The 27,274-nt window shown below is 46.0% G+C and overlaps 1 protein-coding gene across 1 annotated transcript in view; it reads left to right on the top strand.

Annotated features, from left to right (window-relative positions):
• The window catches only part of LOC147750619 (laminin subunit beta-1-like), a 308,945-nt gene that overhangs the window by 254,957 nt on the left and 26,714 nt on the right, over window positions 1-27,274 (top strand). Inside the window, exons 30-32 of the mRNA XM_086967210.1 lie at window positions 3,166-3,307; window positions 4,437-4,613; window positions 21,692-21,851. Coding sequence (XP_086823336.1) covers window positions 3,166-3,307; window positions 4,437-4,613; window positions 21,692-21,851 — 479 coding nt within the window. The remainder of the gene's footprint in view (window positions 1-3,165; window positions 3,308-4,436; window positions 4,614-21,691; window positions 21,852-27,274) is intronic.

The following is a 27,274-nucleotide window of genomic DNA, read 5'->3' as shown; positions in this document are numbered from 1 at the left end:
CTGTATGGTTGGAAATGTGGTGGCCTGAGATGTGTGGCCCATTACCTACTCCAGTGGCCTCAGCCTAAAACATAGGTGTCATTTTTAATAGATTCCTCACCTTTGACACACTGGTCAATAGAATCGTAAGCTCCTGTTTTTATGCCATCAAAATCCTTGAAAAGGTTTTCCTACTCATTCCGGCAGAGCTCAGAATAGCAGTAAGTTATTGCTTGAATAACATCAAGCCTTGATTATGGTAAATCTTATATTTTAAACATTAATGTGTCCTCGCTTAACAGACTGCAGGTCATTCGGAATGCGCCCACCTGCCTGGTTCTGAATGTTCCCAAACAACTTTCAGTGAGGGGGGATGCGCACTCCCTTCACTGGCTTCCTGCTAGGAAGTGTGTGACATCCAAGGCGCTCTGCGTAGTATTTCAGGCTTTATACTAGCAAGGGTCTGTGCCTTCGAGAACACAAGGGTCTGTGCCTCTGAGAACCACTTTTCATTGGTACATCCCAAAAAGAAATTTCAGGTCATCTACCCTTAGGAAGGTAACTATTCCAAACTTGCAGAAAGCTAGATGGAGCTGACACTCCTTTTCTGTAGCTGCTGCCAAATTGTGGTACCCTCTGCCCACTAATACTGAGAGTCTGGATTCTTTTGCAGCCTTTATGAAGCAATTGAAAACAATTACTCTTTTCTTTCCCATAATGGCATTTCTCTTGGATTTAGCCAGTGCTCCTTTCTTTTGCATTCTAGCGATTTCATGCCTTGGCATAATGCGCTTTATAAGTTCCCTTCCATTCCTTCCATACAGAGTTTTGTGGAGCTGGATCGTGACAGTGGGGCAACAGATCTAGCCAGTCCCTTCTCTGTTTGTGTACTGTTTCTGTTAGAGCCATGTGTCCATGCGTGACCGCTAAAGAAAGCAATAGTACCTGAATGCTCATACTGATGCAGCTGTCCAGGTGATGGGAGTTTGGTGATCATAGGACGCAACAACACCAATATTTATATGGCGTCTTGGTTATCTCCTGTCGCATAGCCTTCTCCGCATCTCTCGCCGCTCTCCTTACAGCCTCGATCCTTCAACGTTAATGACCTGCTCTTTGGTCTCTGAGTCTCCACCTTCTGCTGGCTCGTCCTCCTTAGAATTTTCCTTCTCATCCTCACTGGAGAGGCCTAGGTCCTTGAGTGACTTCTGTGTCCTCTGGGCCCGGCCATGGCGTGCTGCATCAGTCATTGTTTAAGTCTTGTTGTCAAGGTTTTCGGTTCAAATTCTGCTTAGACCATGCAGTCATTGGCACTATAGTCCTTCAGTAGGTACAAGTTGAATTCCACACAGAGGGACCTCCCATGAGAACTTGTGAAGGCAGTTGTGACAAAATTTAAAGGGGGTGCTCTGCATGCCTCTGCATTCTCTGACCTCGTGGTGCTCACCGGCAGGGTCCCTGTCTGGGTCAAGAAGGCCCCCCTTCTCCGTCCTTTGAGCATTGTGCTTCCTGGTGGTAGGAACTTCAATGTTTTGCACTGTTTTGAAGAAATTATTCTGAGCTGCTCCGTCATGCTTACAGACCCAATGGTGGAAATAAGAATCTGAAGATGGCACCCACACATAGGCACTTCCAGGGTGCACATCTAATGTCACACAGGGATGGACTTACCACCAAATGGGGGTCAATGATGCCCAAAAGAGAGACCAGATCCAATCCTGGACCCAACCACTAGATGCACAGCATGTGATTAAAAACACTCTTCGAGATGCAAAACTGTTTCTACTGATAAGTAACCATTTCGTCTTGAGCTCAATCAGTCCTCTTTCCACCAAGAGCACTGTAAAACAGTGCATGAATTCAGCGTCTTGTATTCTTCACCTGTTAGAATAAGAGTACAAGTGATGTATATCCTCAGTGCACATGCCTGATGGCCTCTGTCGTCATGCCCGGTTCTTTGCCATTCTTTAGTCTTTCACAAGCATTTATTAACCAAAGTCGACATAATCAATGATTCCATGGCCACGAATCCATATATCTCTTTCATAGAGGGAATGGTTTAATGAGCACTCACTGTGCCTGAAAAACACTTTAAATAGGAAGATGAAACATAAGGTGAGTCACTCTCCTTACTAGAGAGGGACCTGAGGAAAGGTTCATAGACCTTAGTGATGAATGTTTGACACAAATGTGAATGCTGCTTATGCTTTTTGTCCTCTCTGGAGAGAGGCAGCCTGAGTGACAAGAATCCAAAGAGTGCACATATGATATACCTTTAGTACATCCACATATCGAGATGGGTTCTGAAAAAAGTTCCAGAAATTCAGACCTGAACCATGCATGGTGGGGCAGCTCATGTAGCCATGCCATGTGTGACAGGCCATAATCGTATGGCTATTGTGGGATAGGATTACTTATCCGAAGGAGCACAAGAACAGAAGAGCGGAGGCAAATGCAGCTTTTCATCACCAGCTCCAACGTGCTAGAGTTTGAGGCTTCACAAAAGCCACTGTGAAGCCTGTGAACTTTGACGGCTCAATCTGAAGAGCTCAGGGGAGCAATACTCGTTCCACATTTGGAGCAGTTTTTTCAAATCAATCAATCAATCATATCATTTGTAAAGCGCACTACTCACCCGTGAGGGTCTCGAGGCGCTGGAGTGGGGAATGCTGCTACTGCTCAAAAAGCCAAGTCTTGAGGAGTTTTCTGAAGGTCAGCAGGTCTTGGGTCTGCCGTAGGTGGTTGGGGAGGGTGTTCCAGGTGTTGGTGGCGAGGTGAGAGAACGATCTGCCACGGAGGTCGCTCTTCGGAAAAAGGGGACTGTGGCAAGGGCGAGGTTGGTGGAGCGGAGCTGGCGGGTGGGTGTAGAAGCTAGATCGCTCTTCTTTTCATCATATTTCACCAGTATGGGGCCGAAAGTTTCCAAGTGTTTCTTATTAAGGAATGAGCTCTACTTGTTTCAATTGTTTGCTTTGAGCAGATTGACCTTTAAATGTAATTGCAAGAGCTTTTGACAGTTATCGACGAAGACGTGTCTTGAAAGTGAAGAAGACCATATTTTCATATTGGGTTGGACAGAACAGGTGTAATCAAAGATGTATTGTGTTTTCACTGCAAAAATACCTTGATGTAGGTTTGTGTTTACCATTGATTAAAAAAAAAATCGTATATTTTTTTCCTCCACAGTAAAAGTGCCTCAGATGCTAGAGCCACAGCTGACATTGTAAAAGAGGCCTTAGAAGAAGCCGAGAAGGCTCAGATTTCTGCTGAGAATGCCATCAAGAAAGCAGACGATGACATTAGGGGAACCCAAGACCTCCTTTCATCAGTAAGTCATGGTATTAGTGGGTGGCTTGTAATGTTCTTTAAAAAAAAAAACTTCTCACTGAACCTTATACCTCCGGTTCCTTGCATGGGCTTTGGATTGACCTGACCACAAACTGATTCTGCATTTGGCTGTACTTTCAAAACACAATCCTCATTTTGACAAATTCAGCAAGAAATACTCTTAAGACTTGCCTTTCTTGGGTAGCCATCATCCCGATCATGCTGCTCTGCTGAAGTCTGCTGTATGAAGCATATTTAGAAGTGGACCGAGAGATCAGCAGCAGCCCGGGCATGATGCAGGTGCATCAAAGTTGCAAACCTCTCCAGTTTGTCACAGGAGCCACTGTATGCTAGCCATTTGTTTATATTGGTGTCTGATTGGGTTGCAACATAGTAAGTGTTATACACAACTCAGTTATATAAATATTTTCTTTTGTGCTAATAAGTCCTGACTCTCTTGAGGTAAATGCTTGTGTAAGCCATAGAAGGGACGGTGGGCAGTTGATCACATACAGTGATGCACCCTGAATCAGCAGGGCACTGGACCTGAGGTCTTTGATGCAGCAGGACAGACAGATGTTAAGCCCATTATAGTAATGGCCAGTCTTCAAGAGGCACAATGGCTGCTGCTCCTGTTCACAGCCCTTCTTCAGATTAAGCTAAATGCCCACAATGGTATTTGTCAAGTGTCCTGCTTGAGTTGGGGCTCTCAAGCTGACATGTGGAGCAAACATATTATCACCTCAAATACATAAATGGCCTATACTATCCATCACTCTGCCATGTAAGAATTCAGAGAAACACTATCAAAAGCTAAAGACAGGCTTCCTTTTAAAAGATAAATTGTCATTGTTTAAACCTGTGCTTTCAAAGAAGCCCTCGAGCAGCAAGTGAGCGTTAACCTTTGATAGTCCCACATAATGCTCATGGTCATGCCTTAATATGTTGAGCTTGCATGGAGGACAGATAAGAATGTTATTGTATGTTGTCTGCATTACTTTCGCTAACTGAACATGCAAAGTGTTCACTCACAGCACTCTGGACATGCACTGCACAAATCAAGGGCTCTTTCAAATTGTTCTAAGATGTGTTTATTTTCAATTTAAATCATCCTTTTTATCTCTTGCTAGATTGAATCGGAGACAGCAGCTTCAGAGGAAACGTTAAACAATGCTACAGAGCGTCTTGCTCAGCTGGAGAGGAATGTTGAAGATCTTAAAAAGAAAACCATGTCAAATACAGACTCAGCTGAAAAGATTACACTATCAGTGGATAATGTTAAACTGACTGCGGACGAAGCTAAAAAGGTATGCAATGAGTGTGGGAGCTGTACAAAAACAGCAAGGTAAAAAGTGCATGCATTTAACGCCGTCAGAAGAGATAGATAACTGCATTCAGGAATGAGCTGGTGAGACTCGGAATGCTTCATCTGTCATCAAGAAGGATTTTAGCAGTGTGATGGTGCCATACTCTGCTAACTCAGAAACTGTTGCCATTTCACATGTACACTGCAGATGGTCTGTGCTAATTTGGCAGAAGTGTCTGTTTTTCTGCAGATAAAATTCTGTGTGAATCTTTTACGGACTCATGATTTGTATTATTAAGCCATTTAGTGGTTGGGTCTGGAATTGTTCTTGTAGTCTTTTTAGGGCTTGTGCCTGCGTTGCACTGTGCAGCATGGCCCTTTTGTCTGTGGTTCTAAAAGCTGCTCAGGCTTTAGTGGTTTTTTATTTCGAAAATATGGCTTGTAATTGGCCAAAGGCGGGCTCATGTCTCGCCTTTGCTCCTCCCATTCCCACCAGTGGCTAGCACGCGCAGCAGCGCACGTTCGCCTCGCTGCCGCACTCCTTTGCCCCCGCTCCTCTGTGGTGCGAAAGCACCACTGTTTTTTTATTTTCTTCAATCTTTCTTTTATAATTTACAGCCGATATCACTGTTGCCCTAAGTTGACGTGCAGACCAGGAACTTTTCTAGCCATAACAAACAATGGTCTAGTAGTTGAAAGCGGTCATGTAAGATCTGAATTATCTGCTTCCTTCTGAGGCGGTTCCAAGAAGCAAATGTTATTTAAGAATTGCCAGAAGAAAAAAACTTGCGCGGAGGACTGGTGTCCCAAGTTAAGGCATGCAAGCTTATTTTTTATCTATTTTTTTAAAGCGCTGACTTAGCAAGGGCATCGGTGCTCTTTACTTGATGAGCACATCGGTTGCATTACACAAGGTAAGTTAATGTATGTTTCTAGACATGGGGAGGTTTAAATGATTAGGGTAGTGTCGCCGTATGTTGAACCGGCTACGCGGTTCCAAAGTTGGCATCTCTAATGCCACATCCTCGGAGTGGATTCACCGGTTGGCTAACAGGTAATGCTGCTGGTTGGGTTCAGAGACAATGGCAGAGCTGCCTTTATAGACCTCACTCGCTGCCCTAATAGGACTGTACTGCAGGTCAGCGTTAGGGTGCACTGGCTGAGCTGTGCGTAGTTTGGTAAGGTTTTAGAGAGTCAGCTTTTCAGTGTGCACTTTGCCCCCTACATGATTAATGAATGCCGGGTGAGTTCTCTCCTTCGAGGTGTCGTTTGAGGGCCGATCTGGGACTGGGTCAGCAGGGATAGCCCGCCCCTGCTGACTGAAGGAAAACTGAAGCGAAGGCTTGTCATGCCCATCAATCACGTCCTTTTAAGTGAAAGCTTTGGGAGGTGGGCCCGTTCGCCGATCCTGCTGAGCTGGTCACTGGGCAGAGCCCTGCTTTTAAAGTGCTCATCAGTCAGAGCCGAGGCGCCTGTGAGCCTGATCGATAGATAGTACATCGATCCCTTCAAGATGTCGGTGCGGGGCAAGCGCTGAGGTAACGTGTAGACTCTTCCGCAACTGAGCGCGGAAAGGAGGTTCGTGGCGACAGGACCGGTGTTTACCTCACGGTTATGTGAAGTCATGAATAGGGTTTGCCTGTCACGGTCTGTCCATCCAAATGGTGTTTCACGCTCTTCCTTGTTTAATTTGTGGTGATGTGTTACAGGTGTTGTGTGCTGGGCATGTTCAGCGGTCGGTACTGATTACCATTCTCATTTGGCCCATATTCACACATCACCTTTTATTTTCATAATACATAATACACTACACTCTATAGGTCTCCATTACTAAAAATTCGAGACATTATTATTTGCTACACCAAAAACTCAAACTTTTACTAATGCGAGACCTATTTCATTACAAATGCTTGTTTCCTTTTTGTAGTAACTGCTACTGGGTGTCCTCGACAACCATATATTGACATGTCATTACAATTGTAATATCAGATGTATGCCCAGCAAGACCGTGTGCATGGTCGCCATCTTCAGATACTTTTTTTAGTGTTGGATTTGGAAACAGAACAGAGGCGTTCCAATGCTCAAAGAAACATATTGATGGATTTTTCAGGAAAATCGTGAAAAAGGAAACCGTGTTTAAAGCCAGAGACCCTCACTGGTGACAAGTAGCGCTCTACAAATCTGATTGATTGGAGAACGTGTATTCATTTATCAGTCCACTCTGGGGGAGATCAGAAGACTCCCTTTAGATTTTGTCCACGGTTCCACCAAAGGTTTGCACATAAATATAGTTGTGAAGTTTGCTACTTGTGCCTACTGAAAGACCACAGAGCTGAGGGTTGCAAAGCCCGTACAGAATTTCAGCAGAAACCTTGTAAGTTTGAGAATAGCACATTACATACATGCCAATATTTTACAGCCACAAAGTGGGAGTTTTTGAAAAGAAAATTGGAAGGAATATATTTTCCCCATTGACTTCTATTGAAGCAGAGGCAATTTCAGGGTGGAGACAGGTAAAATATAGCCATTTTTATCTTTTAAAATCTGGAGTCTCCTGCCTGAATTGGGTCTGTTGGCATGTATGCGATGATGCAGAAGCAAACTTCACTCAAGGACATCGGTCTGTCTAGTTATGATGAAAACACCACAGAAGAGAAAGACCTCGTACAGGGAGAAAGCTCTGACACTTCAGAAAGATTCATCGAATTTGAGAGGCTGAATGTGGAGTGGAAGGCGTCGAAGGAAGAAAGTTTTCCTAACTTGAGCTAAGATAGTAACATCCGAACCCAATGGCGGAAAAAACAATCTGAGGATGTAGAGGATGCCCATGCGCACTGTGGTCCATGGGATGAGCCACCTATCTCGTGATACTTCGAAGACTCTTCCAGGACAACAATGTGCAATCATCCGGACCCAACACTAGGCGGCGATCTATGCACAGATATGAATGTCAGCAGCCCTACATGCCAAGAACAGATGCATACTGGTAAGTAGCATATTCGATTCTCGCATCAAGGCTAAGCCAGCTAAATTGGGCATGAAGTTCACCATGAACGCCCAATGGCAAAACACTTGACAATTGAAGGGTGGCAAAAGCATAAATAACCCCATTGGTCCAAGCCCAAGGAACACTGCAGGAGCCAAACCCTCACAGACCACTTCAATGCAGAAAAGTAATTGAAAAAAAGTAAAAAGAGAGGGAGGCAAAAGAGTATGGAATTAATCACCAAAGAGGCCGTCAATACAACACTGACAATCAACAGGTGCTTGAGTTGAGCGCAAGGAACATAGATTCAAGGTGTGAGAAGGTGGCCTGATATGCAGTGCTCACTATTCTAGTGAACACTATGTATCAGTCCAGCAACCCTTATTGATGATTGGTTGTAAGTCAACCTTATAGACCAGCTATCCTAGTAGCATGGATACGAGCAGTCTAAGGCTAAATACTCGAGAGGGCGTGTTAAGCCAGCTGTTTACCACACATATACCCCTTGAATACCAAGTGAAAGGACACCACACAAGTGTTATGAAAATAAACAAGATATTTATTAAGAATCACAACAGCCCTGTACTCTTTATGAGGACAGGGTACTAAGCACAAAACAAAACTCTTACGAAAATACTTAAGTTAGCACAGTATATACAAATGCCCGAGGGGCACGGAAAACCATATACTCTGAAAGTGGAATGCGAAATTACTAGCAGGTAAGTACAGTACTAATAGGCTTTGGAATCGCTAGATCTTGACTATAGAATCTTCAGATTACTTCTAGGAGACCCAGGGGACTCGGGTGCAGAGTGTGCACTCTCACGCGTGATGCGGGACAAAGTCTATGGTAGCTAGTAATGACAAAGTTAGTGTTCTCGGGCGAACCCGACCTGGTAGGAGGAAAACGAAAGTGGATTCTGACCCTTGGATAGTGAGGCTATGCTGGGGCACCGAGATGCCGAAGTTACCTAGCCCAGGGGCTGCAGCTGCATAGGTCTCAAAAGACGTCGGGAATCCTCGTAGACGGACCAGGAGCCTGGAAGAAAGAAGTTGCTGGCAGGCGACCAGTGAAGAAAGTTCGATGGATCCAAGCCTGGATCGAAGGAAGATGACACCTGAAAGCAGAGGGGACCAAGTTCGAGACTACTAGCCAGTAGTCAGTGGGCACCAGGAGGGCACCGGATGGTAGCCACCTCGACTAGGTGAGTGGGTGGCGCTGTGTTCGCAGATCTCACGGACCAGGAGGCGTTGTCGGCGACCAGGATGGAGGAGCGAGCTGTCCCACGATGGATGAAGCTGTCGGCGTCGCTGGACCCAGGATTGGGCAACAAAGCCTTGGCAAATTCAAGCCCACGCGGTGGACTCAAAATGGCGTCTGGAGTGGACCAGGAGGGTCCGGGGTGCCTCTCTTTAAGAAGGAAGCAAGGGCCAGTCTGGAGCAACCAGACCAGCAGCAGTGATGTCGTCGGGCGTCATGTAGAAGGCCACAAGCCAGCCGGCTAGTAGCCACACAGCGCGGTGAGCACGCAAAAGCAGAAGGGCCCCACGCAGATCGTGGAGATGCTGGAGGGCTGATCTTCGGTGCTGGAGCTGCTCAGGGTTGGGGCTTCTTGGACCCCAAAGCACTCACCAGTGGAGCACACGGTGGGCTTGTTGCAAAGAAGTCGTGCAGTCTTGGCGATCGTCGGTCCCTCGAGGTCTCGTCGCACTCACAGGTCTCAGCTTTGCTGTAGAGGTGAGTAGAGGTCAGAGGTGCCAGGGAAGCCGGGTCTCGTCGAGCTGGGTCGTCGGATTCGTGAAGAAGGACTTGCAGCAGACCGCAGGGTTCTTAGGATGGTGCCTGCGGATGCAGGGTGACTACTCCTTAGCCACAAGGGAGAATCTTGAAGAAGGAAATCTTGTTGTCTTTCGCAGAAAGTCGTGTCTTGATTCCAAAGATGATCTAATTTGAACAGGGGGCCCGCTCCCATTTTTATACTAAAAAAGGGGGCTGACCTGGTGACTAGGTCCTGCCTATGGGTGGGACTAGGAGGGGGGTGGTTACACCCCTTTGCCATGCCGGACTTTCCCCAGGCCAGGGGCTGGTGTGCCCCTGGAACTGGTTCTGACCGGCCTATGCGTAGTGAGCACCGGGGTGCCACTCAGCAGTCACCTTCCTGAAAAGCCCTGCCTACCCAGGATACACAAAACCATGTCTGGGACGGTGCTAGCACCGCCCCTGACAGGAAACCCTTTGTCCAGGCTCCCCTCCCTGGAAGGACTCCCAGCTGCAGGGGGTCAGACTCGTGTCTGTGGTGGCAGCATCCATTTTGTGGAGCTGAGGCTTCGTTTAACTTTAACCGGGGTTCACAGTTACATACATGTCGTGTCCCTCTAGAAGGGTGGAATGCTAACCCCGTTGCCAGAATTGGCGAGGGGTTAGTATTCCAATTCGTATGACACCTTACTCGACATGTTTTGATAAAGCAATACCAAAGATAGCATTTAACCGCGAGGATTATAATGCACTTAAGAGTATATGGTATGCAATATCATGGAACAGCTATTAGGACTTGGTTCCGCAAGCTGCAGACAGGCTCAGCTCATGCCAGAGCACCATCTCACACGATTCCAAGCACTCTGCCTTCAGGATTGTCAAGGCCTGCCATAGGAGTGACTGATAGGAATCTGTGTGTCCATTTTAGGTTTAGGTATAGGTATACTACACCTACAGCAAAGGGTGATTACACGACTTTGCCCCAGCTGTCATGCAGCCAGTTGTGTCAAATTTAGGAGGCCAGCCAGGGGTGGCATAATACATGCTGCAGCCCCTGGCAGCCCTGGGTACACCTATGCCCTGAGTTACAGGGTCTGATAGGGTGGCCCAGTACCAATTGGAAATGCACCTAGGGTACATGGAATCCATTTTACAGAGAGCAGTAGGCCTGGGGTCCTGATTGGCAGGGCCCCAGGTCGACTATGTCAAAAACCAGCTAAAACACAGGGCAAAAAGTTGGGGGCAACCATAGTCAGGAGGTACCTTCCTACACAAGGCTAAAATGGCCAATGTGTTACAGAAAGAAGAGAAACTTTAAAAAGTAATTTAAAGGGTTTCATACTCCATCAGAGTCACAGGAGGCCAAAGATCTTGAGGAAGAGCAGAGAGCTTGAACCTCCGACCACACCGGAACAACCAGAAGAGGAAAAGGAAGAGTTTCTCCATGGAGATGACAGCAACATTGAAGACATGGCTAGAAGTGCGAAGCAGAAAGCAGTCTCTTTCTGCACATCCATCCTTCCCACTCGAAAAGCTTAAATGTATTAAAATAAGTAACCAAGCTCATTAAGAGTCGAGGAGCCCTGGAAACTCTAATCTCTACAGTGAATGCGATGATTGCTCATAGCATCCCATCTCCTCTCGATAACACGGGTAACACAGTCTGCTGGCGCCGCTATGATGATGTGTCCCCGGAGGGATTTTCGTTACTGATTGGGGAAAGATCCCCCATGCATAAATGCACAAAAACTGCATACTAGCTGAAAAAGAGCAGCAGGAAGGCCAATTACCTCTTAATTAGATCCTTAGGGGCAGAAAGTTCACCTGCTCGGGCCTAACGAAAGTGCCCTGCGCTATTCCTTAAATAAAAAAAAGGTGTGGCTGCTATAGTTGAAGTGGACACGCTATAATTTAAATAAATACATTAGTAAAACTAGACGACCTGCTGAGATGTCGTTGGTGGAATAGGGAAGATCATTAAAGAAAATAGTGCTCACCGGCTTATAATGCAGACCATGTAACGCCACAAGTAAAAGGCCCAGCCGTTATGAGATGTAATCAATGCAGACAAGGCAGTACCAAGGAGGGACTAACAAGCCTATTTACAAATTAGAAGTCCGCATTTACAAAGGACACTGAGACAAGCCAATGACCAATATGGACGCAGAGTGGGCGGGGTTTCCAGTATGTAATCTAATATGGCATGCCTCGCATGCCATATTAGATTACATAGATTAGCGCATGTGCTCTGCCGCTATGCTGGACCTAAAAAGGACAACAAAACAGCAAAGGCAATGAGAGCCCTGAAATACAGAGGCTCATCTTAAAGGGGTGGAAGCAAAACCCAAAGGCCCACAGGCAGAGCACAATTCCCATTGGGGCATCAACAGCAATAGAACAAGCCAGCTCAAATCAGGCCATGCAGCAGCCCACGTGTCAACATTGGCAGCACCCAATGAAGCAACCATTTTGTGCAAGAGGAAGAAGAGGGCATACTCCCTGAGGGGGAGGAGCCACAAGTAAGTGACTTGACGAAACAGGGCCCCACAAAACACCAGTGGGAGGCAGGATAGGGGATTACCCACAGGAGTGGGAAGAAATCACCACAGACAGTTGGATTTTGAACGTGATAGGTTACAGATATTGCATAGAACTGCTCAAAAAACAACTACCAATTCCCTCAAAATCAAAAGGATATCAAGGGAACGAGATTATTCTACTTAGGATAGGGGTCAAAGAACTCTTACAAAAGAAGGCGATAGAAAGCGTACCTGTAAGGGAACAAAAGAAGGGGAACTAATCCCCTTACTTCCTGTTCCCAAAATAATCCCATACCCAAAGACAAATTTTGAACCTCTGGATCATAAACAAATTCATCTGCATGCAACATTTCAGGAGATCAGCACTTCTGGAGTAATCCCACTCCTACAAATTGATGACTGTATGGCTACATTAGATCCCAATGATGCCTACCTGCACATTCCCATTAATCAAGCACACAAGAGGTATCTATGGTTTGCACTAGAGAAAGTACACTACAAATTCAGAGAACTACTGTAGGGAACTGGGTACTGGTTGTAGTACCCCCCACACACACATTTTTGCTTGTTTTAGATGCAACTTAAAGGGGTGTGCAGGGTCCCTGCTAACCAGATTTCCAGTGCCAGTGTTCTTTCCCTAAAACTGTACCACAAATGGCACAACTTTAACAACCCCTGTGAGTCCCAAGTAAAATGCTACCCCTGGTACCTGGAGCATTTGGACTGAAGAGGGTTCAGTAGGGCTGCAGCACAAATTGCACAAATTGTGCCACCCTAGGGACCCCTCACCAAGATCATGCAAACTACCATTTCAGGCTGCATGTCTTGGAGCAGAAAAAACTGAAGAGTCGACATGGCACACAGCTATGTGTCATGCCTGAAGACACTTAATGCAGTATATCTAGCCTACAGTGGGCCATACAGCCCTAAGGCATGGTGCACTATACTACATGTGAGGGCTTAAATACATGAGCATTCATGCCCCTTTACTGGGCTGTTCGATTACTGCCAGTGTAAGTGAACAGGGAAGCCATGTTTAAACATGTGCTGAGCACTGGTGAAAACGAGTTCCCCAGTTACATGATGGTTTCACTCAAAATAGGGATGTTTGATATCGTATCAAACATCTTGTGTTGATGACCCTACACTGATTCCACTTTTGGATTTATCAATACACGCACCCAGAGGGCACTTTAGAGGTGGCCCCTGAAATCTTACCAACTGCTGGTGGACTTACTGACTGGTTTTAGCCTGCCTGACAACAGAGATGAATTCCTAACCCCCAAGGGTGAGAACCTTTACTCTCAGGAGACCAGAAACCAGGCCAGCTCTGGCAGGGGTTGTCTTTCTCCCCCTCCCACGAGATGCACTGCAGATGAGCCTGCCAAGGCAAGGGCGCTGCAAAGCCTTTGGTATGCAACACTAGTTTCTCTCACAGGAGAGGACGCCAGCCCTCCTGTACTGTTCCTTTTTTTGATAGGAGGACAAGAGGCAAAACTGGTTGGATTAGGAAATGTACCCACATTTAGCCATCACCACCCCTAGGGTGGGGCAGGTGATGTGGACCACTCTTTAGATTTCTCCATCTTGTCTTAGAGAAAATTAACCAACCAGCATCAGGGTTATGCTCGCATCCCAACGGAAGTGGCCATATGAGGGTTTAGTCACCCTAAAGGTAAGTAGCCCATTGGGTGCTACCTGGCACTCCCTCGAACACCCCTAAATTCAGTATTCTGGGGAGCCCCTGGCATCAGAGAATCCGATTCTAATGACCTAAAAAGAGAGGACTCACCGAAGAGCTACAAAAGCGGAGAAGACTAAGCAGATAAGGAAGCAACTCCCACAAATGGGAACTGAAATAGGAGACACTGGAGAAGTCCATTAGTCGATCTATTCACAACAGCATAAAACACAAAATGCCAACACTTTGCATCCAGGTTGGAACACCACTAGTCAGAAGGGAATGTCCTGAAACTTAGTTGGTCAGGGAGAATTGTTACACTTTTCCAATGATTCCCCTAATATCCAAGGTGCTGGAGAAAGCCAGACAGCCAGAAACAAACTTCAGCCTCATAGCCCCGCAATGGGCCAGACAGACCTGGTACTCAGATCTACTAGCGATGTCCAAGTGACAAATGATGAAGATCAAGATGGAATAGCAACATGGGCATCTTCACACACACTTGCAAAACATTACTCTGTGGATATTGAAATGAACAAGGAAGCACAGGCGGAACAAAAAATACTTCAGCACCTGTTTGCAAACTCTTCCTCATTGCATACCAACCAACCTAAGGAAGGGGATACCACTACATAATCTAACTAGCAGCCCGCCCCAGCGTTGCCTGGGGCAGAAAGGGGCTGGGGCAGTACACCGCTCTCGCCCGACCCCCTCCCGCACGACTCCCTCCCGCCCCGACTCACTCGTGCCCCCCTCCCGCCCAGACTCACTTGCGCCCCCCTCCCGCCCAGACTCACTTGCGCCCCCCTCCCGCCCACACTCACTTGCGCCCCCCTCCCGCCCAGACTCACTTGCGCCCCTCTCCCGCCCAGACTCACTCGTGCGCCCCTCTCCCGCCCAGACTCACTCGTGCGCCCCTCTCCCGCCCAGACTCACTCGTGCCCCTCTCCCGCCCAGACTCACTCGTGCCCACCTCCCGCCCAGACTCACTCGTGCCCCCCTCCCGCCCAGACTCACTCGTGCCCCCCTCCCGCCCAGACTCACTCGCGCCCCCCTCCCACCCCGACATTTTCATTTACTGCTGCCTCCTTCTTTCCTCCCCCTGCATCACAGTCTCACTTTCCCTTTCCTTACCTGTGCCGCCGCTCCTCACTGCACAGCCGCTCGTCACTGCACCGCCCTCCTCCTTGTCGTCATCACGCACGTCGCGTCGCGGCCAGCGCTAGCGCTAGGTCCCGGCCGGCGCTACTTTCAGGGGACTACTTTGTTTACAAACGTAATTTTTTTAATTTACTTTTTTATTTTGTATTTATATAGCCTATGTCCATCTACACACCCTGACATTTTCATAGATGTATCGGGTTTGTAGATTGGCGCTGTGGTTCCCGAGTTTACCTGGCCGAAAGGTGCAAGTTCTCTCTTTATAATAGTAGTATAGATACACAGCATGTGAATCCAGAAAAGGATTCAAGCTGAAATATTAAATGGTTACAAACCAGTAGGAGTAGTTTTGCAGCTTGAAGAGTTTTCTGGATTCACATGTCACCCACCAACCTCCCCAGAAATGGGACATTATGTAACCAGGTTAGAACAACAAAGACAAAAGAAAGGAGGAAGAATACCAAAAAGACAGAAAACAGAATCTAAAGATGGCAACTATGCACAGGGTCCAAGGAATATCCGGGGTACCATCTATTGTCATACATGGGACGACCCCCATGAAAAAGAAAACAACAAAGACCATTCCAGACCCAACCACTAGATAGCTAATAACGCACAACATGTGGATCCAGAAAACTCTTCAAGCTGCAAAACTACTCATAAAAGTAAGTAACCATTCTGTTTTGCAGCGTGAATCTTTTCTGGATTCACTATGCTGTGCAATTTTCTGCCATCTAGTGGTTGGGTCCGAAATTGTAGTATTGGTTTTTTTCGTTGCCTGGTGGGCATCGACATACCACCATTTGGTGTCTTCTGTGACATCGATGTGCTTCCTCCGGAAGCTCCCACCTTTGGTTGCCATCATCAGATTCAGTTTTTTCCGCTGTTTGGTCTGGATCAAGACGGAAGGAGCTCCAGAACTTTGGAGAGGAGAATCCACAAAAATTTAACAGGAAAACAACGTATCGACACACCAGCCTTCTAGCCGGCGAACCAGAATGCAGAGAAGAGGAAAAGAACAAGACACCATTTAAGTTCTGCAACTATTGCAACCACAAGTACACACAGAAGGACCAGCATACAGTCTGTAACCTTTGCCTGCTGCTTGACCACCGCTCCGAAGACTGCAACGTGTGCTTGGCGTTCACCCCGAAGACCTTGAGGGTAAGGGAAAGGCAAAGGAGAGCGAATTACAACATGCAGAGTCAAGGACCACCACCATCGTTTCAAGACCTGGGCCTCTCCAGCGAGGAAGAGGACAGCGTCGCCAAAGGGCCTCAGGGTGACAAGGATGCACACGTCCAAGCTGCCGTCGCCGAAAAAAGACCACCGAAGGAGGTAAGAGAAACAGCGACCCCGAGACAGTCCACCGAGCCCCAAAGGAGTCTCTCAAAGTCCTCAAAAACAGCCCCGGTGTCGAAAATGTCGCGACCGCAGGCTCGTGCAAGGACAAACAGGACGGCGAAAACCCTTGATAAGACGGAGTCGTCGAAGAGCAGTCACGAGAAAGACTCCTCGACGTCGAAGAAAGAGAGGGTGAAGCAAGCTTTGACTTCAGTGTTAACAAGCGCCAAGAGAAAGCTTGAAAATCTCGTCGCCGAAGCACAAGCATCGGAGCTCTAGAAGAAGAAGAAGAGGCTTGAAGCCGAAATGGCAAGTATCTTGAAGCACAAGAAAGATTTCGCTGAGACAATGAAACAATTCAAGATCCTGCCTAAAACCTCGACACCTCCCGAAAGAGACCTCTAGGAACTACAGGTTCCTACAACCCCAGAACCGGCTGATGAGGAGGAAGACGAATACTACTTTGAAGCCGAGGGAGAAGATGAGGACCAAACCTATCACTGTTCAGCGACCTTGGAGACACAAGACATGCAGTGGCAAGATCTCGATGCTGACTCACCAGAATAAGTTGTAGATACATACCCTTCGAGGCCCTCACCCCGACAAAATCTGGATGTACAATCAAGTAACAAAGAAGGCTGCTGACACCTAAGGAGTACTGCTAGAGGAGGAAAAGCCACAGACCTACTTTCTCCTAGAAACCTTGCTGCCCACACAAATAAGAAGCCAATTCTTGCCCATGCTCCCAAGTGTGCTGGACCATTAGAAAGGAAGCCTTCAAGGAATCTGCCACATGCAAGGCAGTAACACCAAGGGGTGAGAAGAAATACAAGCACTCCTCCAAGGACCCGATGTACATCATGGGTTCAGTGCCTGCTGACTCTATAATAGCTTACACAACCAGAAAGAGGGCTAATGTACCCACTAACGTGGGGCCACCACCAGACAAGCAGAGCAAAAGAATGGACCTCACAGGAAGAAAAATGGAACAAAGTGCTGTAATTCAGTGGCTCCTGGCCAACTCTAATGCCCTAATCAATAGGCATGCATACTAATACTGGGAGGAGGTAGGCGAACTGCTCAATAATCTGACATACCAGTTCAGAGAAGGGCAAGCCACTTGGTGGAAGAGGGGGAAGAACATGGCAAATACGTGTTTGAAATCAGCCCTAGATGCTGCAGAGACAGCAAGCAGGCAGATGATGATCGGAGTGACGGAGAGAAGACACGCCTGGCTACGACTCTCAGGGTTCAAACCAAAAGTTCAAAATAACATCTTGAACACCCCGTTCAATGGAGAACAACTGTTCGGAACAGCTGTGGATGACAAGCTAACTCAGCTGAAGAAAGAAAATTAAACTTCAAGGTCCATGGGGCACTACAATTCAGAGGTATGCGTGGGGGGCCCAATCACGGAGACCAACAGGCTGAGATAACCACCAGCCAGTAGCCTCACACCAGACCTTTCAACAAGGTTACCAAGGAGGGAACCAGGGCCAGCAACAGGGTTAACCACAAGGTTGGCAGTACCAACAGGGAAGGCAATCCTCAGCGCACTCGACGAAGAGGCTAACAGCAGAGAGGGGGACAGCAGCCCACCTCCAAGTGACTGCACTACATCGTTGGCGAACACTAAAAAGGATCTCGGAGGGCGCAACAACTAATACACATATAAAAACATCAGGTCCCACACAACAAGGAATACCTCCAACATGCAACACCTGTAGGAGGCAGAATAGGAAACTTCTTCCAGGAGTGGAAGAAAATTACATCCGACAAATGAATATTAAACATAATTCGATAGGGATATTGCATAGAACTGGCAAGACAACCGCCATGCAAGAAACCAAAGACCAAGGTTCATTCAAAAAGAGAACGGTCTCATTTGCTCGAAGAGGCACAAGAACTTCTACATAAGGGTGCTATAGAGAAGGGTGCCTTACAAGGAAAGGAACAAGGGGGTGTACTCAACGTACTTCCTCATACAAAGGTGGACGGAACCTTAAGACCTATACTAAACTTAAGGTTCCTAAACAAGTTAATAAAAACTCAAAAAATCAAGATGACATCCTTACAAGAAGGAATACCTCAGATACAGGTAGAGGACTATATGGCAACTAAAGATCTAAAGGACACTTACTTACACATCCTCATGAACAACAGACAAAAGAACCTACTGCGATTCGTAATCAACAAAACGCACTACCAATTCACAGTGCTAGCGTTCGGACTCAAGTCCGCACCAAGAGTGTTCACAAAATGTATAGCAGCAGTAGAAGCCCACCTAAGAAGGCAGGGAATACATGTTTATCCATACCTAGATGACTGGTTAGTAAGGCCAAGCACATACAACCTTTGCAAACAGCACATAGAGAGGGTCATAGAGACTCTGTTCAAGCTCGGTTTCTCAATACATTGGGAAAAGACATCAATAACACCAGAGCAAGTGAAGATATTCTTAGGGGCAGAAATCGATTCATCATTAGGGAAGGTGTTCCCAAGCACAAAGAGGGCAATAGCAATTCTGAAAGAGACACATCTTTACCGCAAGGGGCAAGCTCTAACAGTAGGGAAGCTACTAGGGATGATGGATTCATGCATTCATCTAGTCCCAAACATTCAACTGCACATAAGACGATTCCAGGAATGGATTCAACAATGGTCACAGGCAACAGAGAGTTGGGAGGATCTACTGGTTGTCGCACAAACCGTTCTTCGGGAGATGACATGGTGGAACACGAAGAACATAACACAGGCGAGTCCTTTCACACAACCAACTCCAATAGTGACCATTACGACAGACTCTTCCCAACTGTGGTGGGGAGCCCGCATGAACAACCTCAGGGTGGGGGGTGTATGGACCCAGCAGGATGCGATAAAACAAATCAACTTTCTAGAATTAAAGACAATGTTCCTAGCCTTAAAAGCCTTTCAGAAGGAGCTTTACGGAAAGCAGGTGTTGATTCAAACAGACAATTCAACTACAATGTTTTACATCAACAAATGAGGGGGAACACAATCATTAACACTGTCAACCCTAGCTCAGGAGCTATGGAGATGGGCTATCTCAAGGAACATAGATCCATCGTCCAAGGAAGTACAATGTAGAAGCAGACAGACTGAGCAGACAAACATCAGTATCCCATGAATGGGAGATGAATCAATCAGAAATTCAGAAAATCTTCTAAAGATGTGGGACTCCATAAATCTACCTATTTGCAACACCCCAAAATGCTAACACTTCACATCCAGACAACCATGCGCACAGTCCCTATGGAATGCACTATGGATAGACTGGTCCGGGACATTCCCCCCCCCCCCACCCCCCCCCCCCCCGATACCACTGCTGCACAGGGTATTCAACAGGTGCCAGATCAGCCACATGAAACTAATCCTCATAGCACCACAGTGGGCCAGGCAAACCTGGTTCTCATTGATTATGGAAATGTCACAAGGCACAAGCTCCACAACAAGAAGGACCTCCTAACTCTGCAAAACTTAAAAGGCCTACACACAAAACCAGAAAGCCTAAGCCTGGAGGCATGACTCCTGAGGACTTAGAATTTTCTCACCTCAAACTACCAGAGAGCACAATGGCAGTACTCAGAGAGGCAAGAAGACCTACAACAAAAAAGTGTTACATAGCAAAATGGAAACACTTCTCACTTTGGTGCCATAGAGGAAAACTTTTAAAAAAGATCACAAGGGATTCAACAGTACTAAAATATTTAACATATTTGCTACTGGAGAAACTAAGCTACGCATTTATAAGGGTACACTTGGCAGCAATCGTAGCTTACACTAGGGGAGAAACGGGAAAGAGTTTCTTCACATCACAAGTGGTCAAGAGATTCCTGGCAGGAGCAAAAAGGGTAGCACCTCCAAAGAGGGTGCCACCACCCACATGGAACGTGGTATTTGCTCAAATGACTGCATCATTTGAGCCAATACACAAGGCAACATGCTTAAGACTGCGTTTTTAGTGGCAATAACATCACTACGTAAAGTAAGTGAATTGCAGGCTCTAACACTACAAGAGCCCTACTTCCAAATACATAATGACAGAATCGTCATGAGGACGGATCCACATTTTATGCCAAAGATGGTTTCTAAGTTCCAAATTAACCAAACAATTCAAAATACCAAGTTTTTTCCAAAACCCACGCACACAAGCAGAAAGAGCATTACACACCCTGGACCCAGAAGGGCTGTCATGTACTATATTGAGAGAACAAAGGAATGCAGGAAAACAAAGCAATTCTTTGTTTCATTTGCAAACTGTTTTCGGAGACGACCAGTCACAAAGAATACCATTGTAAGATGGATCGCACAAGCCATACAGTTGTGCCACAAAGAGTCAGGTCAAACCTTGCAAGGAGCACCGCATGCTCACTCAACAAGGAAGAAAGAAGCAACAGTGGCTTTCCTAGCAAACACCCCAATTCAAGACATTTGCCAGGGAGCAACGTGGTCTTCAGTGCACACGTTCACAAAGCATTACTGTGTGGACATTCAGATGAACAAAGAAGCACAATTAGGACAGAAGGTCTTAGAACACATATTCCCAAACCAGAGTTGATCTTCCACCCAGCCACCTCAAGACTAGCAAACCGCTACAAAGTCTATGCACAGCATAGTAAATCCAGAAAAGATTCACGCTGCAAAACGTATTGTTTCTCACCTGTCTGTCGTTTTGCAGCTTGAAGACTTTTCTGGATTCACTAGCGAACCCACCCACCTCCGCCAAGAAGATGGCACAGGAAGAATAAACAAAGTGAAACTAGAAATGAACAAAAAAAAGGACAAATTAATCTGAAGATGGCGACCAAAGGTGGGAGCTTCTGGAGGAAGCACATCGACGCCACAGGACACCAAATGGTGGTATGTCGACGCCCACCAGGCCAAGAAAAAAAAAAGAAAAGGAATACTACAATTCCAGATCCAACCACTAGATGACGGAATAATTTACAGCATAGTGAATCCAGAATTTTCTTCAAGCTGCAAAACTACACCGACAGGTAAGTAACTATACGTTTTCAGCCTGAAGCTTTTCTTAATTAATGTGTGCCCCACACCTCCCCATTCAATTAAACATGCTTGACCACAGAAGGGAAAACAAAATTTGAATTTGGCAACTATATTTTAAGGCATTTTAGGACTGTGTTCAACGTCCTAGACAAATAGCACTGCCCCACCTCTGGTCGATGGCAAATGAACAAAAAACATAAGGACAGTTTCAGACTCAACCACTAGAGATAGTGGGATAATTCACAGCATGTGAATCCAGAAAAGATTCAAGCTGCAAAACTATTGCTACAGATAAGTAACATTTTCCTGTCCAACACCACCCTCTTCCCCCCCACTCTCCTTATTAGCGGAGTAAATACAGGTGAGTCACATTTATTTTATTATTGGGCACTAAAGGTGTTTGACCACATCAGTTGGATGGTTTTGTTTTACATGGGGGTCCATTTCTCTTCCCAGACAGCAATTCAAATGATTTTTAATTGGTTCACCCACATAATAAGCATTTTCTGCTTGATTTTCTTAAGTGCTCATGACTGCGCAGCAGCTCACCACACTATTTTGTTTTTGCTTGAAACTTCAGGTCTTGGACAGTGAACTGAATGATAAATACAAATCAGTGGAAGACTTAATATCGAAAAACACAAAAGAATCTGAGGAGAGCAGGAGGAAAGCAGAAACTTTACAAAATGAGGCAAAATCCTTGCTGGCCAATGCCAGTGGTAAACTTCAGCTACTCAAAGGTAGGTTGACGTAAGTTTGGCAAGGAAAATTTGCCAATAAAGTAATGCAGACCAAACATAGTAAACATTTTTAACCCCTTAGCCACGGGGGCGATTTCGCAGCAGTGCGGCGGTTCCGCGAAATGGGCGTGCCGCGTCGGCCGTTGGACGTTCGCAGCACCAGGGAGGTAGTGCTCGCGACGGCCGACGGCAGCAGGGAAGGGGTTAATGGTATACATTGAAGTTGTTTATTGTTTCCACTGTATAAAGTTTTCAACTAGAGAGAAGTGGTAGAAGTGATGCCAAGGTATTTTACAGTTTCTTGTGCCAGCTGTGCAAACAAAGTTGCTCGCCCACACTGAAGTGTCCTTGACCATGTGGCACTCTGGCACTGTTCGAGTTGATGTCGTATGCTTGCACACTTCCCCACCATGACAAGTTCTATTTTGTAGTGTGTATATATTCTAACTTTACATGCTGTGCACTAATCAGACTATCAAAAATTACTGGATTTTCTCACTCTTAAACATGCTTGAAGCAATTCTGCATCAATTCAGAGCTGGTCTGGTCTCGTTTATGCTTTAGCAGGAGTTTTTCATATACATTGACAAGGCTGGATCCATGTTACATTTTCGGGATAGCGACTGACTTTGCAGACCCATTGTTTGCAATTTCATCCTATCTGAATATCCTGAAAATGTTGCCTTAATCACAGAGTCTTGTAACTAAGCTGGACTCAGTTCTGCAATAGAAAACATTTAAATGGAAACAATCTATAGAATCCCATTTGTCACATCTATATTTCCCTTAAATTCAGAAATGCCAATTGGTGAAAATGAGAGAAATTAAAATAAGAGGTATTTACGTTTTTTTATCGGTATCAATATACTATTTACTGTAGTGGAAATAAAGCATTCTTATACACTTGATCAATTATCAAAATGAGGAAGTTCATGAAAAATGCTTCAACTCTAATTCAGAATATTGCATTTAACCTGAAAGTCTAGTTTAAAAGCCAATTTATTTGTTTATACTTTTATAAAATGCTTATTTCTAGGTCTGCTCTTACTCTAGACCTTCTGATTTTACTAAAATGTTAATACTTATGGGGGCTTGCAGCCAGTCCTCTTCATCCATCAGTTTGTTGTTGTTTAACATTACCTTCTACTTGAGGACATGGCTAACTTCACCGTGGTTAACAGCATCCTGCTTTTTCATGAGGAGAATATTCACATGAAAAGTAATTTTGTTAAGTGCCAGGAACTAAAATGATAGTGTGCTTTTTGTGAGCCAAATATATGTTCGAGGCTTATGAGCTGCAGATCGTACACTATGCATTAGATCGCTACCTGGTGTTAGGTTCAGATTATTGCAGGTTGTTGTCTTCTTGGAGAAGTCTTTGTAGTCACGATATAGGGGACTCCTCCCTTGGACAATACTGCGCATGGGCATCGACTCCATCCTTAGATTGTTTTTTCCCGCCGCTGGGTTCGGATGAAAGTTTCTCCGCTCCGGCTAGAAAAACTTTTTCAGCAACTTCAAAGCGCAAAAACTTCCTAGAACTACGAGTCGCCCTGCACAGCTTGTGCATCCTTCCAATCGAAAAAGACCATCCGGGATCGGAGCGCCCGTCGACACAAGATGAGGAGATCAGCCCCAGCACCGGAGAATATCTTCGATGACGAGGTTCTGCTCGTTCCAGAAGAGGATTCACCTGATCTCCAGATCATATCAGAAGCAGAAGACTCAGATGACTCGATTCCATCACGTCAACCCATGACTACTCCTGCCCCTGCACCACATACACTGCCCAAGCCAAAGGCAAAGGTCAGCACTCCGCCCAAGGGGCCCAGTCAAGACCAAGTACTTCCTCCTAAAGCCCAGCCTTCGAGCTCGGCTCCGAGGAAAACAACTACACCTTCAGGTGCTTAGTCACCGAGCAAACCACACGTGCCAATTCCACCAACTCCATCCGCACCGAAGCGATCCTTCGACACCGAGGCCAAAAGACCCTTCGGCACCGTAAGCGAAAGATTCATCGACACCTAAGCCTAAAGAGGTACAGGCACTGAAAGAAGCTCCGGCTCCGAAGCCGTCGACTTCCAAAACTAGAGAGGGAAAGCCAGCGTCTGATGCCACAAAGCCGACGAGGCCAGCTTCCACTCCGAAAACTCCTGCTTCAGTGCCAAAACCCACAAAGCCTGATTCCGAGGTTCCTAAGTCCTCGGACACGCCTGCCAAGCCGAACACAACACCTTCGGCACCGAGAACTTTGTCACAGGACGCTGTAACACCTCCCAAGGCAAAACGCCCAAAACAACCTCTGTCGGAACCGAAACAATCGACAGCGAAGAAGGTTGTAGAGGGAGAAGAACTGTTTAAACCAGATCCTAAACGTAGGAAGATCTACATAAACCCAAAGACTGGACATGTAGGTGCTATACCTCATGAAAAGAGACCAGCAGAAACACCACCTTCACCTGTGGTTCCTGCCAAAAAGGACTGTGCAACTTCTCCTATGCACCCTCCATCTCCTGTATCTTCTTCCTCTCCTGTCCCTCCTTACATATCACCTCAAATCTCTCCTGTCCCTTCTCCTGCATCATCACATTCACCACAAACTGATGAGGAGTATGACTTAGGTGGTGGAGAGGATCCACATGCAGACCCAAATACATATCCTATATATGAGGATATCTATATTTTTCCACCACACAATTTGCCTGATGTCCCTGATCCACAGTTATACCTGTCAAAACCTTCTCCTCCAGAAGACATCATTGGTTTTAATCGCCTCTTAAACAGAGCTGCCCTCTACCACAAAGTCACAATGCATTCTGATGACATTGAGGAAGATTTTCTGTTAGATAAATTTGAGCCATCACACAGATCTACTCAAATTCTTCCCATGATTTAAGGAGTCATTAAGCATGCTCCAGAGATATTCAAAGATCCTGTACGCACTAGGGTATTAAATCCAAGAATAGAAAAGAAATATAAGCCTGCACCCTCTGATCCAACCTATATTAAAGGACATCCTCCACTAGACTCTTTAGTAGTGTCCAATGCAAGAAAAAGGGCGAATTCGCAGACTTTTGGTGAAACGCCCCCATCTGACAAAGAATCCAAAGATATTGATGCGTCAGGTAAAAGAATAGCTGCACAAGCTACAAATATGTGGCGCATAGCAAATACACAAGCCCTTCTCTCACGTTATGACAGAGCTCATTACGACTAATTAGAGACACTACTACAACACCTCCCAGATCAATATAAAGATCAGGCAACCGAGCTCATACAAGAAGGCAAATTAATTTCAAATTCCTCAATAAAATGTGCACTAGATGTCGTAGACACAGCAGCTAGAGCCGTAAATACTAGTGTGATACTCAATAGACATGCGTGGTTGCGCATTTCAGGGTTCAAGCAAGAGGTGCAAACCACAATTATAAATCAGCCTTTTAATCAAAATCAATTATTTGGCCCAGAAGTAGACACTACACTGGAGAAAATGAAAAAAGACACAGACACTGCAAAGTCTATGGGAGCTCTACAGTCCATACAGACTAGAGGTTCTTTTTGTCGCTTCTTTTATAGAGGAGGCTCCAAACAAACTGGAGCAGATATAACAACATCTTTCAAGACGCAAATAGAAACATCCTCTGACCAAGGGTATTTTAGAGGAGGATACAGAGGCAATAATAACAAGGGAAGGGGTCGTGGTAACAACAACAATCCCTCCTCTTCCACAACTAAACAGTGACTTTCCTCTGCTCCCCCAACAGAATTCCACTCCTGTGGGGGTAGATTAACACAGTTCCTGCCTGTCTGGAACTCCATCACAACAGACAGGTGGGTGAGACAGATTATCCAACATGGCTACTGCCTAGAACTTACAGCAACCGCCCCAAACATACCACCCAGGCAGCGTCCTATGTCTACAGATCACCTGACTCTGCTTCAACAAGAAGTTCTAGCATTTCTACAAAAAGATGCTATTCAACTAGTCTCCACTTTTCAACACCAACAGTCTTTCCAAGCAAGAGTGTTCATGAGATTAATAGACATGATGGCATCCTGCATCTTCATAGTACCACATGCAAGACTGCAAATGCGTCCATTACAAGAATGTCTGGCACAACAGTGGAATCAGGCTCAAGGTCAGCTCACAGACATGGTGTTGGTAGACAGCCGTACAGCCGTACGCATCGCTCTGCAATGGTGCAATGATGGAACACCAAACACTTGACAAGAGGATGGCCGTTCCTTGAGCCTGTTTCACAAACAGTGCTCACAACAGACTCATCCCTCACAGGATGGGAAGCCCATCTCTTACACCATACTACTCAAGGTCAATGGAGCAACCAACAAAAACTGTTCCATATCAACCATCTAGAGCTGCTAGCGATATTCTTGGCACTCAAATCTTTACAACTTCAAGTACAGAACAAGCGGTCTTAATCCGGACGGACAATATGACAGCAATGTACTATATACAAAAACAGGGGGGGGGACACAATCTCTGCAACTGTCCCAGCTCGCACAGAACATTTGTAGATGGGCCATTCCTCAAAACATATATATGTTAGCGGAACACCTTCCAGAAGTTCACAATCAGATGGCGGATCTGTTAAGTCGGCAGTCACAACAGATTCACGAATGGGAACTGCATCCACAAGTTCTTCAGCCATCAGCCATTCTTCCAATGGTGGGGGCATCCACACATAAACCTGTTTGCCACCCCCGAAAATGCAAAATGCCCAACCTTCACCGCCAGGTTCCCACACCCACGGTCCAAGGGCAATGCAATATGGATGAACTGGTCAGGCAGATTTGCGTACGCTTTTCCGCCTCTCCCCCTCATTCCACTAGTAGTGCGCAAGCTCAAACAACAGTCTCACAAGCTCATACTAGTAGCTCCCACATAGGCACCCCAACCGTGGTTCACCACACTACTAGATCTCTCTCTGGTTCCACATCAAAAGTTACAGCTCACACCCTCGCTGTTAGCACAGAACCATGGAGAAATCAGTCACCCAGACCCAAACCAACTGAATTTGGCGATCTGAAGTCTTAGAGTTTGGTTATCTTAACCTACCACCAGACTGTATGAATCTCATTAAAGAGGCTAGGAAACCCAGTACTATAGCGTGTTATGCCACCAAATGGAATAGATTTGCAATATATTGCATAAATAATCACATTGATCCACTGGATGCTTCCATCCAAAATATCATTTGTTACCTTTTACATCTACAAAGGTCTAATTTGGCATACTCTTCCATACGCCTATATCACAGCTTTCCAAACTTTTCCTGTTGGTGGCACACCTTTTTGGCAACCGTTTTTGGAGGGACACAGTAACGCGAGCGGGCGTAGCAAGCGAGACCAAACCACCGAAGAGGGACTTTCTCCCCCTGAGAATTTTTTTTTAAAATAGTGGG

This window comes from Lissotriton vulgaris, chromosome 1_1 (assembly GCF_964263255.1).
Source record: "Lissotriton vulgaris chromosome 1_1, aLisVul1.2, whole genome shotgun sequence".
NCBI classification, from domain to species: Eukaryota; Metazoa; Chordata; class Amphibia; order Caudata; family Salamandridae; genus Lissotriton; species Lissotriton vulgaris.
This window is presented reverse-complemented; position numbering and strand designations above follow the sequence as displayed.